This window comes from Tenrec ecaudatus, chromosome 4 (assembly GCF_050624435.1).
Source record: "Tenrec ecaudatus isolate mTenEca1 chromosome 4, mTenEca1.hap1, whole genome shotgun sequence".
NCBI lineage: Eukaryota > Metazoa > Chordata > Mammalia > Afrosoricida > Tenrecidae > Tenrec > Tenrec ecaudatus.
The window spans coordinates 104509590-104524297 of NC_134533.1; the positions used below are offsets into that span (position 1 = coordinate 104509590).

General features: G+C 43.4%; 1 protein-coding gene across 2 annotated transcripts in view; it reads left to right on the forward strand.

The window, feature by feature from the left end:
- ELMOD1 (ELMO domain containing 1) overlaps window positions 1-14708 on the forward strand; it is a 38207-nt gene that overhangs the window by 6273 nt on the left and 17226 nt on the right. For both annotated transcript variants that reach the window (XM_075548746.1, XM_075548747.1), the window contains exons 2-5: window positions 3472-3617; window positions 3741-3769; window positions 6137-6234; window positions 10371-10500. In XM_075548746.1, the coding sequence (XP_075404861.1) occupies window positions 3472-3617; window positions 3741-3769; window positions 6137-6234; window positions 10371-10500 (403 nt within the window). The remainder of the gene's footprint in view (window positions 1-3471; window positions 3618-3740; window positions 3770-6136; window positions 6235-10370; window positions 10501-14708) is intronic.

Below are 14708 nucleotides of genomic sequence, written 5' to 3' on the forward strand. Positions count from 1 at the left end.
CCACTTAGGGGCTTAAATGGGTCAAATCATTTAAGAAGTGAGCTGCTGGCAGCAGGTGATAACAGCCATTCTGAGATGTTCATTTGGAATTTATGCTGATCTGGTCTTTTAATGAGGAGACAGGTGAGACTTTTTTTTTTTTTTTCAGTCATCGAAATGAGCCTTCCAAAGTAAGGGTGTTTCCATCTCTCATACTCAGCCGGATCTGAAGCAGGACATGGCTAAAAGAGAGAATGAATTATATATAGCAAAATATTGTTGGATTAAGTGAGCTTACTATTGAAAATAAATAGCATGTAGCATAGCAAATTGGCCTTTCAATGAAATATTTGTGGACACAGAGGCCCATTAGAAAAGCAAAGGAAAAATTAAAACAAACCCTAGATGACAAATTATTGCACTAGGCCTCTTGGCCTAGAAATTAGAAAAGGGGAAAGTTTATAAGTGCCACGTCATCATTGAAATGGGCATTTGTCGTTCCTGATTTGTGAACTCTGTATGTGATTACATGACAGGAATATGATATATGGCACTACTGGGTGACAAGCCCTAAGGAAGAATGCTTCATTAAAAAAGAAATTTGGCTTTCTGCTGGGTTTCACTCTCTTTGGTAAAGTGAACTACCTTAGGAGAAAGCGAAAGATAGCAGGGTGACATTTCTCTCCTTTTATGTAAGTGCTTGATATGAACTCGTTCCTCAGACTTTTTCTTTCACATGCGCAAGGAGGCCAGTAGAAGAAATTACACTTGAACTCCTTTACATCTGGACACGTGCTAACACCTAGGACAACAGGTCTCAGTCTCAGGCCACATTCTAAAGCTTTATTTTAAGGTATAATGTGGTCCGGCTTGCTTGCCAAATGGGGCAAAGACAAAGACAGCTCGATAATAATTTTAAGAACCCTTTCCTCCAGGAAGATTTGGAACCATATGCATCTATTGCATGGTTTGCCTACCCTGCAGTCTCGATGCCCAGCTTTGAAAGAAGCTTCCTTGGAGGTGCCACCCCACGTGCGAGACTGTCTTGACTGAACTTGGCACTTGAGTACCATCAGGACAGATATCATGGAAGGCATTTATTCTTAAATTAATAACAGTTTTAATACCTCCCGGTAGTTAGTGTCATTGGCATTTGACTAACAATCAGTTAGCAGAGGTCAGGCTTATGTGAAAATGGAGGATGGGAACAGCGGGTCACCGAATGGAGGATGACTCCGTCATTATATAGCAGGCGAAGCACGTCACCGTAGAACCACTGAGAACCATGGCGCAGCCAAGGTGACACATAAACTCTAAGCATCGCAGTCGGGTTTGCTCTCACCTCACTCCTCAGTATTTGTTATTGTCCTATTGACCTCATCCATGCACAAAATAGCTGGATGTATATTTTTGACTATTGTTGCCAATGTGAAATGTCAGATGGGAGAGTTGATAAACGAGGAGTGTCATTGGGCGGGTGGGAGTGGGGGGGAGGAAAACTTCTATTGATGTTTTATGACACTTCTTAATCCTCTAATTAAAGTGATCCATTAGATCTATTTCTAGGATTACTTTTCTTTTGGAAAAGAGTCCCGTTAGTGCTGTCCAGTCAGCGTTGGTCTGCTAACTTCAAGACCAGTGTTTCACTCCCCCAGCAGCTCCTGCCCCCTGAGGAGGGGCCCCTCCTGTGATGAGTTGGAATTGGCTCCATGGCGATGGCTTTGTTTGGGGAGAGTCTTTGGAAGCTGTTAACTTAAATGCTAACATCTGTTAGAGTATATTTAACTCTAAGGACAGCCAAATGTCAGGCTTTACAAGCATATTAAATTGATTCATCATCTTTTAACAGAATCTGGTTTCATATTAACTGACTTCGTAAGGAAATTTTATGTGTACTTTTGAAGTGGCTTTTAGTGATCATTGTATTTATTTGCATTTTTATACGTTTTTTTAAATGTCAAAGTATTCATAGTCATTGTAGAAAAATACAATATAAAAAAGAAAAGAAAACTCACTCATGATGTCATTGTCCAGAGAGACATTGGCTAACGCCACCACCGTAAACCCTTTCGGTGCATGTCCCGGCAGTCTTGTCCACCTCCCCTCCAACCATCCCCATTTATATGTGGCCACTAAGGTTTCCATTTCAGTTTCCCAAGGAGAGGCAAACCATTTTATACAGATCCTTCTGCATATTTTCCCACTCAATGAGCATATTGTGAACATTTTCTATGGTGCTAGATATTCTGGGACATAATGTTATTGCTTGGAAAAGTTTAATGATATGTTATTCATATTAGCGTTCTGGCCTCCTATCACGCTTCCTTCTACTCTGTTCTATCGCCCTTGTAAGAAAGAGACCTTGTGCCTTTGTGCAAGGCAGGCTGCTAGAATTCTTATTTTGAACACAAGGATATTGAAAATATTAGAAACAACCGGCTGGAAGCTGCTGGTTCCTTTTCAGGGCTTGATTACATCATCGAGGCACTTAGCCACATTCATCTGAGTCACGTGGTCATCTCTGCTAGCGCTGGGGGAATGCATGAGCACCCGACTAACAGTTTCTTCTCAATACCTCTTTAAAGGACACTGATAGGAAGTTGCACAGACAACTCTACTTCCTAGGAAGAGGAGGGGGTTGGCAACAGCTAGCTGATAGATTTCTGGTTGGTAGATCCCCTTGACTAGGTGAGTCGCTTTGGTACTTGGAGTTGTGCTCTGAAATAGTGAGCACATACAGCTTTTAATTAAAAGTCAGCTTAAAAGACAAATTCACATGGGCCGCAATCATACGAGTCAGCATAGAAGGAGTGATTCTATTAGCTCATAGTTTCTGCGGTCGTATCAGAGAGAGGTTCAGTCTACAGCAGAGAAAACCAGCGGGAGCCAAGAGCATGCTTCCTTCTCATGAGGCAAAGGATTGGTACTGATTTCTGAGTCCTCAAGCACAGCTGTCTAGGGGGGAAGCAGGGAGGGGAGCAAGCCTGGGATGAGGAGAGAGATCAGATTATGACTGTGTTGTGAGAGAGCGCACTGCGGACGGGCTAGAACACATCAGCCCTAGTGAGAGTCGTCACCGAGGCAGGAAAGGCCAGATTTCAGGGAGACACCACTGCTGAAGCACAAGCAGTGTTCAAGGGCTCCGTGCTGATTTACATCCCAACGTGGCGTGATCAAGAATTCCGGTTCTTCACCTTAACTTTGTTGGAGTGTGAAGTTTACTCAAAGTTGGGCATTTGGGGGTAGGGGACTGCTGGCAGCCATAGTGTGATGACACAGACATCGGGCTTCTGTGAGGGGTGTGGCGCTGCCTCCAGTCGGGGCCCATGGGATTAGGAAGTGAAATAATGAAATAATAAATGAAATAATGGCTTCACACCCAGAAGGCTAATGGCTGGTTTTCTCCGGGCTCTCTCCCTGCTGGCTGGTGGGGGTCGCTTTCTAATGTCTGGCAGAGTTCGGTTGGCAGGTGCTGTCTTTTGTGTCTGACAGGATGTTGATCCAGGTGTGCCTGTACTTTTACTGTAAGTTTTTGTGGCGCTGTCTGAAATTTGTCATGAGGAAGCTGACGGGAAGATGTGAGCTGCAACGCATCTGCTACAGCAACAAGCCTGGAGCTTCCAGAACCAGGAAAATCGGTGAGCAGGGCGCGGGGCACCGAGCGGGCGGCGGGGTGTGGGGGACTGAGGACGCAGTCTCGTGATTTCAGCCACTGGTGCAGGGTAATTGTTGAATGTCCTTTTTTGTGGTTGCTTCAACAGAAACTTCGCTGAGGGACTCCAAAAGCAAGGTAAGTAACGCGGCTTCTGTATGTCCAGCAACTTTTCACTCCATCTGAAAGATGAACAAAACCTTTTTTTAAATCATTTTATTGGGGGCTCATACAACTCTTATCACAATCCATACATACATCAATTGTGTAAAGCACATTTGTACATTCATTGCCCTCATCATTCTCAAAACATTTGCTCTCCACTTAAGCCCCTGGCAATAGCTCCTCGTTTTCCCCCCTCCGTCCCAGCCCCCCTCTCTCATGAACCCTTGATAATTTATAAATTATTCTTTTGTCATATCTGACACTGTCCGACGTCTCCCTTCACCCACTTTTCTGTTGTCCGGCCCCAGGGAGAAGTTTATATAGAGATCCTTGTAATCGGTTCCCCCTTATAATCGGTTCCACCCTCCTGGTATAGCCGCTCACACCACTGGTCCTGAAGGGATCATCCGTCCTGGATTCCCTGTGTTTCCTGTTCCTATCTGTACCAGTGTACATCCTCTGGTCTAGCCAGACTTGTAAGGCAGAATTGGGGTCATGATAGTGGGGAGAAAGGGGTGGTTATGAAGCATTTAGGAACTAGAGGAAAGTAGTATATAAACCTTTTATTTAAGGAACAAAAACATATCCCAATTATGAAAACGAATGAAAAGTGAGAAGAAAGAATTGTTTGTCACGAGTCACAGTTTGTTCAATGTGAGGGCAATTGCTGGATGCGGATTCTAATCAGATTTGTGAGGCTTTTGTTCATTTTAAATCAATCCTCTTTATCCCTCTCTCAAAGTCACGACATAAATATCCCTTGAAAGACAAACGTTGAGGAGCTGGAAAGAATAACCTGGCATAAACCCGCAGTAAGAAATGGGCTCTCATGTCAAGAATACAGAACACAGGTCCTGGGGCCACATATTGAGTATTTCTCTCTGGTGTTCCCTTACTCTCCAAATAATTTCCTTTTCTGCTCACGATCTTCCAGCATAACACAACAGGCCACTGGCTAGCCTCTGTGGCACCTAGTTGAGCACCCACCGACAGAAATGGCATCTGCAGTTTGGGGGCATTCTTTTGACTTGTGAGGATTTTGTTTTATTATGAATTTAAGGTATCTTTAAGAATACTCCCCCCCCACACACACACACATACCTGTATCTCATTCTTTAGTCAAAGATATATTGTATAGACTCGAATAGGAGCTGACCCAAATATCAACCAGGGCACCCAATTTTACCACAAAAGCTGCATTAAAAATGTGCTGGATGGCCGCTTGTTTACCTTCAAGCCTTTAAGACCCCAGACACTATCTCTTTTGATAGCCGGGCACCATCAGCTTTCTTCACCACATTTGCTTGTTCACACGCTTTGTCTTCATTGGTTGTGTCGGGAGGGTGAGCATCACAGAATGCCAATTTAATAGAAGAAAGTATTCATGCATTGAGGGAGTGCTTGAGTAGATGCCCAATGTTCTCTGCCACCTTAATACTAAACCTATAAATACAGGCACATAGATCTATTTCCCCAACCTCATATATATATTTGCATGTACATGTCTTTGTCTAAACCTCTATGAATGTCCTTTGCCTCCCAGCTCTTTCCTCTATTTCCCTTGACTTTCCTTCTGTCCCACTATCATGCTCCGTCCCCACCTGGGTTTCAGCTATACCTCTTCATTACCTTACCCTTGATCATTCCCTACCAGGCCTGCCACTCCCACCTCACCACCAATTTGGATCACTTGTTGTTCCCTTGTCCCTGGGCTTGTTAACACCACTTCCTTTCCTCCCACCTCCCCCTATCCCATGTCCCCCTGGAACTGTCTGTCCCATTGTTTTTCTCCAACTGTATGCAATTGAATATTACTATAACATATTCATACTGATAGTGGACAGTCATGCATAATAGATACATTGGCAAACAACTCTAGGACTGGCATTAAAATATCCTTCAAAATTAATAAAATATGATCTATGTATGTAAAAATGTGCTGGAAAACTCGGCTTATACACGAGTATACACGGCAATGCCCATCAACAAAGGAAACCTTGTGGGATGAGGGAAAGAAAAAAAATATTCAATGAAAGTGACATGAAACAGATGAAAGTGGTGAAAGCAACAACTCCCCCCAAAGAATGCCATGGGTGGTCTTGTTTCAGGTTAGTTGTCTTGATCAGGGCAGTTGCCTCTCCCCTCAATGGGGAAAATGTCCAATGTTAATTTTATTAGAATTCAAGAACACTTAATCCATGTTTGCTTTTAGGTTTTTTTTGTTGTTTTTTTTAATCTTCATGTGGAGGAATAGAACAGGTGTCTGCAGCCTGTATCCCAGCAGGCTGACTCGGTGACTGGGGCTCCTGGCGAGGGCGCTGATGGAAACTTGTTTTGCAGCTGCTGCAAACATCAGTGAGCGTTCACCCTGATGCCATCGAGAAAACCATAGAAGACATCATGGAACTGAAGCGGATCAACCCTGACGTGAACCCGCAGTAAGAAATGGGCTCTTAGGCCAAGATACAGGACGCAGGTCCTGGGGCCACATACTTAGTCTTTCTGCCTCGCATACATCACTGCAGTGTTTTGATTTCCAGAGGACGAACAAAGAACAAGGAGTCGCTTTGCATGTTTGTAACTGGCAGCAACTTTGGTTGAGATTTATGTTCAGCTTCTGCAGTGTAATGAGTGCGGGGATGCTGATGGATGCCCTGATGCTGAAAGATGGGACAAAAGGAGCCCATCCATCAACAGCCACTCCATGCAGTGCGTCCGTCTTAACCTAATAGCGAATGTTCCCATCGTCGATGCGCCTGAGCAGACTCTGCCCCAGCAAGACCATTCCTTCAGCTCGTGACAGGCTGCCACTGCTGGAGACAGTTCCGACCTGCCTGTCAAGCAGACAAGCATGTGTGGGAGGGAGAGATGGCTTTGATATGAGACTTTAGAACTTTGTAATACAGTCAGCTCCTCCTGGAAGTATTAAAATGCATTTGGCAATGCGCATGACATTTAAAATTAGCCGCGTGTTTTCTCTTGGGCTGAGCAATTTTTCAGTTAAGTTTCGGGCTAAGAACATTGGGTAGAATGGATTCTGAGTGCAGATATATTTAGAGATGGCTTAGGTAGGTAGCAATCAAAGTGTCTCTTAAGTGTGCATGCTCTGAAACATCAAATGCTGCCCCGAGAAAGGCTTTTCATTGCCCCAACTGGAGCTGTCTTGACGAGAGCTCACTTTGCACGCCTGTCTCTGGAAGGGACGCTCAGTGTCAGCTAAGCGGGGCTCCGCACAAAGCTCCACCGCGGCCTGGTTGCCACAGCACGCTTCTGCAGCCACTTCCGCTCCATCCCTGGCCTCTTCCATATTGAACTATCAACGGCCCATGCAATCATACAGTAGCTGTCTTTTTGAAAACCTCTGACAGGTTTTATTCCTCCGGGCAAGTGATAAGAGGCAGTTTCTTTTAAATTAGATGGAGCCTCACTTTTGAGACTGCACCTGGGCATGAGGAATAAGGGACACTAGTCTCAGGGCCACACGCCTAGTAGCTCTCCCTGCCTTGACTAACCCCAGTTAGAGATTAGATTTCAGCGCACACCTTTTCTGTGAGTATTTTAGGGAAGTTATATGAGAAGTTTCTGTCTTTCTTTTTTCTGTAGGGAAGACAAAAACCTCTTTCTATTGTGTTTTACATCTTGGCATAGATTCTAATGTGCTTTTTCCCCAGACTGACATTGACAAACTCTGACTTTAAAAATTAAATACTTTTCTGAAAAACAAAGAGATAGGAGGGAGGGATGGGGGAGACCCTTTATAATTTATCACAATATACTACTATTAAACCCACTTTGTCTTAATATGGTCCTCACGGTGGTGGTAAGAATTACTGCAGTGAGAGAACTGGCCTTTCTTGATCCCTCCTCTCTCATTCCTCCCACTCTCTTCTTTTCCTCAAAATTAAGTCTCTTCTCAGACTTACATCGATTGCTCTGCATGACCAATGGCACTGTACTGTTTTCCTAAGCTTTAGCCTTTTGGTTTTCATAATTGTAGTATCTCTGGCTTAACTGGTCTGATCCGCTGTCCCACAGAGCCCTGGTGGAGCTCTGGGTTAGGGATCCGAGGGAGAAAAGGAGGCTGCCTGCAGTCTCAGAAACCCCACAGAGGGGCCTTATGAGTCGGAATTGGCTGGATGGCAGTGGAATCCTATGTTTGGACTAGATATATAATTCTAACTCTGATATGCCCAACTTCAAAAATATCATGCATATCATACAATTCAGTCGTTCTGTCATATTGAGAAGAGTTGTACAACCATCGTCACCATCAATTTTAGAACATTTTCTTTTTCCATTTATTACAATTGTTAGCTCGTCATCTTCTCCCAACCTTCCCTATCATGTCCAGTTACTGTCTCTATAGATTTGTCTATCTTGGATTTCATATACAGAAAGGCATCCAAAACAAAAACAAGAAACAAATGAAAAACCCAACATCAATGACCAAGTCAAGAGGAGGGAAATTTCAATGGAAAAGAAAGCAGAAATATTAAAAATTAGAAGAAATTGGGTCAAAAGGGAGGTCAAATGATAAGCTGTTTCATTTTTACCTAACTGCATCTGCTATATTGACATTACGATGCTCTCTGTTTGACAGCAAGGCTAATCCCATCCCTGGACTATATCCAGAGGGGATTCACCGGAGACTTAATCCTCATGGGACCCTGCAAACTGCTTCCCTGCAAACACTGCTCCCACAGTCACTGATAGCCTCTGCAACTGGGCATTCAGATTCTAAGCTCTGATACCACTCCTTCCTCGAGATTTGAAGTTTATTATTTATTATCTATCATCGATAGAGAATAGAGCACACCAGCTCCTAGTTGACACCTGCCTCACTTAGACTGATGCTGTTTTAGGACCAAGGCTTTAAAGTCCCAGGTGCTCCTCTGTCTGGTAGCCTGCCTATCGGAGAGCATTGTAAAGTCGATCATAGCAGATGGAGTTAAGTTAAGCTGTAATGCCCTGTCATTTGTTCTCCTTTTGACCCATTTTAAAGCTGCTTCGGTGTTCAATATTTTCTGTTTTTCTCTTTGATGCTTTGTCTAGTCACCATGGTTTTTTGCTTTGTATGGTTGTGTTTTGTTTTGTGTGGTTTTCTGTAAATGAAATCCAATATCTGTAGCTCTGTAGAGATAGTAGCTAGATATGGAAGTATATGCCAGTAAAACCATTTTTAAAAAAGAATGAAAGTCATTAACCAAATAATGTACATTTAGAACAAGCTAAGCAAGACAGGAAACCATCTGAAGACCATGGCCCATGGGGGACTTGGAGGATTAGGGAATATTATTATTACCTTTGAGATGTCAGAGGTAGAAAGAATTGCTATCTTAAAATCGATTCTCATGATAAGGAAAAGGTGGAAATAACTACACTGAGTGTAGCTCAGAGGAGAGAATTTAAACCATACTTTTCGCAAACAAACCAAGTCATCAGAGTGGAATGGGAAGTTATACAAAGTAGTGAGTTCTCTCCCTGACAAGCTGAATCTGTTAGGGGACGCTCCCAAAGCAAACACTCCCTGCTACCAAATTGATTCTGACTCAGCCACCCTGGCTAAGGTTTTGAGGCGGACCTCATTGTTAGCAGTTCGGTGCCTAGCCCACCAGGACTCCCAGGCAAAGGGTTTTTGGTTTGTTTTGTAAATCTTTTTCTTGCCCTAAGCACCAAAGGTTTATTTATTCATCCCTTCTGGGATAAGTTGAGATACCACCTGATAATTACTGCAGCCGTCAAGTCAGTTCTGCCTTATGGCCATTTCCTGTGCCACAGAAGAAAGCACTGCCCAGCGCTCTGTCAGCCCCAGAAGCGCTGGCACGTTTGAGTGCGTGACCGCAGCTATTGGGCCAGTGCGTCTCACCAAGGGTCTCCCTCACCCTCTGCTTCACCACACCCTGTGACCCGCTCCAGTGATTCATCTTTCCTGATGATGTGCCCAAAGCAATCCAACCGGACTGTGGCCTATTGTGTCCATAGGTTTTCCACGGGCTGATTTTAACCAACTGGTCACCAGGATGTTCTTTCTAGCTGGTCTTAGTCTGGAAGCTCCGCTCAATTGTGTCCACCATAGGGGACCCTGCTGGTATTTAAAACAACCATGTCATAGCTTCTAGTACCACAGCATCACGCAAGCACCACAATACGAAAAACTAATACGTGGGCAGGAGGGGGTCTGCATGAGCCCTAAGAACCCGTTGTTGACTATATTTTCTACATATGACTGTCAAGTTACCCATAAAGTGAACTTCCTTGTTTTTAAGTTACCCCGTTGCAGCTTCGCTTAAGAAAAGGCCTAGAGATAAATGTTAGCTAGTTTGTACAACTGTCCAGGTGGAGTTTCAGCAAGAAAGGAGTTGCTCTTATATCCTATTAAATATATTTGCTTCCATTACAGGTTTTATATTGTACTATCTTATATAACATGTCATATTGTACATTTCTATTAAATAAGTTTGAGCATTTTGACAGATGGCATAAAAATTTGAACAGTTCTGAGCACACATCAGGGAACAAATGTCAGAGAGTGTTTTTTCATCATGTTTATTTCTTCCATTTTTGAACATCTTAGGTTGGGAATCTCTCTACAAGCTTGCCTCCTGCAAATTGTTGGGTACAGAAACCTGATTGCAGATGTTGAGAAACTGCGCCGAGAACCGTATGATTCTGAGAATCCCCAACATGAAGACATGCTTTTGAAGGTTAGTCTGTGAATCCACGTTGGGCATGTGGCTAGGTCTGTTCACATTTGCCAAGCTCCTGTGCTCTGTGCCAAGCACTGTGCCGGACGTTGCAGTACAAAGAAGACGGAGGAATGGACCCAGGAGGTGGTTGAGAATTTGAGAAGGTGTGGCTCTCTTGCAGATTTGGATGTTGGAGGTGAAGTTTTCATGAGAAAATGCATGTGCCAATGAAGCTTACAGCCGTTGGTCATCACAGAAAGCACCAGAGGTGACTTCTCTGGGCTCTGACATTTGGTTCAAGTTTAGATGATTAATATATGCTAAAAGCCAGTTAAGAGAAATAGCATTTGTCAAGTAGTGACCTGGGATTTTCATTTATGACTTTTAATACACATCAAAGAAGATGAAGTTGGTTTCAATGTTGGCAATAGCCCTCTTGGGAAATTACCCGAGATCTTAATGGTGATTATTTATTCATGATAACTTGGAGAGGAGGTAAACGTTTATATCTGACATCGCTGAATTGTTAGAAGAATACAGAGTTACAAATCGTCCTTTTAGCTATCAAAGCAAAACCTTAAGGCTCTTATATGAGTATGATGATATGTATTCTGTAAGACACAATGTTGAAATTTACCTCAAAACATGGAATTTGAGCCCCCCCTCCAAAAAAAATCAACCTTTAGAATTACGCATCTGAAATATTTCATCATTTCACTTTAACACTCAATGCTTTTAGGATAGAATATTCCTTGTCCTTCCATAGAATTCAAAGTGGTAGTAACAAAATATGAAAGAAACATTTGTTTAGCTGCCTTACGTTTATTTATTTATTTATTTTTGGAAAATGTCCATGGAAGCTGTCATTCAAAAGTGGTTCCTGGTGTGTTTTTATGTAAAGGAGAGTATGTTTTTGTATAAGTACTTAAGCGGATGACTCATTTTATCCCTGCTAAATTAGTGCTGGATCTGATGTGAATCATTAAAAATTCAAGAGCTCTCATTCTTGGCAATAGTTTTTCTCTCTCCAATTCTTTCTGCTTAATTTTAGCTAACCTACTGGCTGAGTTTCACCTCCTTCCATTGACTTTGGTCCCCCCTCTTTCTGATCATTCTCTGACAGAGATTTAATTGGGTTCAGTAAAATGACCTAACGATAGGAAATCAGAGGTGAGTGAAAGAGAAGAGAGTGGTAAATTAACAGACTAGCCACCCCTGAACAGTTCCGTTGCGAGAGTTGAGACACCCTCCGAATCAACCACCAACCTTTGGGCTTCCTTCTGTGCTCCCTTCTTAACCAATCTGCTGTGTGTGTGCTGGCACAGAGCAGGTTTTCAACAAGCACGAGTGCATGTGCGACTTAATCAAGGTAAATAGACATATTTGAATGTCAGAGACTTTCAGGATATGGTTTAACTGTAGTCATGATTTAAGTGCGTATGTATTATCATTCTTCGTTGTCCCACTATCGGTCATCAAGGAGATAGTTATCATCTGCATCGTATAGGTGAGCAAACCATAAGCATTTTCATCCGGGCTCTGATTCACACAACTGCTAAGTTATCGAGTCTGATTGCCCACTGCTACATGAGGTGCTTTGAGGAAAGGCCTGGTGTCTCAAATCACGAACTCTTATCCATCAGACACCACCACCACCCTTCCAACATCTCTCAAAGGTTTCCCAGAACTCTTATCCATCAGACACCACCACCACCCTCCAACATCTCTCAAAGGTTTCCCAGGCCACTGCCCTACTCCAGGCACCGTTTCCAACGCGGGCTGTTATGGTCACCTTTTGACTCTGCCACTAGCCATTCCCGCCCTTCAGTGCATCTTCTGAAACCCTGCTGGAGGAGTTTTTCAGAAACACCAATTGAGTCGTGCTGTTCCCTAGATCAGACACTTCCGGCTCCGCCTGTCCTGTAGTAGAAAGTCCTTGTATCTTAGTGTGGCGTTTTGGATACTTTCCTATATTTACTTCTCAAAGCTCCCTCCAGCCCCGTACAGCCCATTTCTACCAGGCTCCCATCATTCCGCATGGCCCAGGTCCGTGCCCTCTGTGCATCCGGGATTTGCGCATGCTCTTGTCTCTGTCGGCCGTTATTCACAGCAGAAGCTTGCTCCTGCCTGAAGTCTAGTCCGTACATTTGTAGATCTGCCCTAGCTTTTCCAAGCAGTCTTAGAAGTGGGTCCTTTATTCTCCTTTTCAGTCTATTCAAATGCCAGATATGATAATAATACGTTAGTAATAGTAAAAACTATGTTGCATATTTAATATGTCTCAGTCATTACTGTAGGACCCCTGGTCAGCACTTTGAAACCATCAGTCTCTCCCAGGGAAAAAGATGAGGCTGTCTGCTTCTGTAAAGCTTTGAAGGTCGTGAAGACCCAGAGGGCAGGTCCACCCTGTCCCATAGGGTTGCTGGGAGTCAGAATCTACGTGATGGTCCTGACTTTGGTTTGGGTCATGTGAGCCATGGCTGTAAGTGCTTCACAGCATCTTTTCATCGTTACCATAACCTTGCAGTGGAGCACTTGAACTCTCCTTTTGTAGCCACGGTCCCAGGCTCACAAGCTCACAAAGCTGGGAGGAGTGTTAGCAGCAGCTCTACCCTCGTTCTTCAGGGAGAGGCTGCTCGCCTTCCAAACGAGTAATAAAGCCCTTACTATGTGCTTCACAACTTGTTCAGGGCAAACTGTGGCCTATGTGCGAATTCTGAGTTACCCTGCTTTGCAAATTAAGCTTTATTGGAGCTCAGCCCTGATCATTTGTGTACGTATCGTCTGTAGGGCTGTCCTACTGCACCGATAGACATACGTGGTTGAAACAGAGACTGCGAAGTCCTCGGAGCCTACAGTTTCTGCACCTGGAGGCAAGCTTTGCCACTCTTGGTGTGGAGGCTCAGGTAGTATATTCCCATTTGAGCCTCATGCTTTGCCTTACAATAGGCGAGTGCTGTCACTGTTTCTACTTAGAGTCTTAATGGAGAGTTTTAAGATGCGATTTTATGATCATCTGACATGAGTTGGGATGAAATTTAATATCACTGTGTGAGCATATTCGTGTACCATTGCATATCTGAGTTATCCAAAATGATGTCTATATTAAGATGTTTCTAATCAAGGGCTTACTCATTAAATACAAGGGCTCTGCATTCACTCACTAGAAACCAGTTATGTTTAAAATAGGCATGACCCTGAGACCACTTTTTAAGTCATTGTTCAAGTGAATATGATATTTGGGGTGTCAGGGGAAGCCAGCCCCTAACACATCATTACGGGTCCGGTAGGCGCAATTGTACAGCGATGATAAGTAAAGATCATAGTAAAGTTATAGAGAGCATGAGATAGAAGAGAAGTATTGAAATAAATGAATTCATGGTAGTTTGCTCACTTCAGCCCCGCTCGGTAGTCCTCGTGGAGGGAGAGAGAGTGTTTAATGCTGGCCCAGGCTTTTATCTTCTCTGGGGACATGCAAGCCCCCTGATTACAGGTGAGGACATAGATCATAGGAAGAGGCTGTGCTATAGGTAATACAGTAATGAGAGGGGGTAGTCTAGGGAAATACACGCAACAGGAGGAGGAGGGATTGGGGGTATACATGTGACAAGGTGGGCGGATCCTAGAGTCAGGATGGCAGCCTAATCTTGGTCATCCTTGGGCGAGTTTGACCTCTCTGGGGTCTCCTACAAGGAAACAGACAACTCTACTATCCTTATTAGAAGGGAATGGGCCCTACTTGTTGTGGAATAAACAGAGGTGACTGCTTGCTCTAGATGGCTGATAGCTCTCAGGGAGAATGACCCCTGATCTACTCCCGATGACCTCCAAGTGTATAGTCATTTGCAAGCAGCTAAGTTTGGCATATATTTGGGGAGATAGCTTGGGAGAAATCCTTCTGTTTCCCACATTTGGGTTTTTTTTGTTTGTTTTATTTTATTTTTATTAAAACATCATTTTGTTGAGGGCTCTTACAACTCTTAGAACAATGCAAACATCAGTTGCATCAGGCATATTTGTGCATATGTTGCCATCATACTTTTTGAGACATTTACTTTCTATTAACCCCTTAGTATCAGATCCTTTTTCCCTACCCCCACCCTCATGACCCCTTGATAAATTATAAATTATTATTATTTTCATGATATTTGTTATATATTGTTTCCATTTGGATTTTGTGGGGTTTTTTTCCCCCAAAGTAGTTCCTAAAGAGTTTTTAAAAAGAG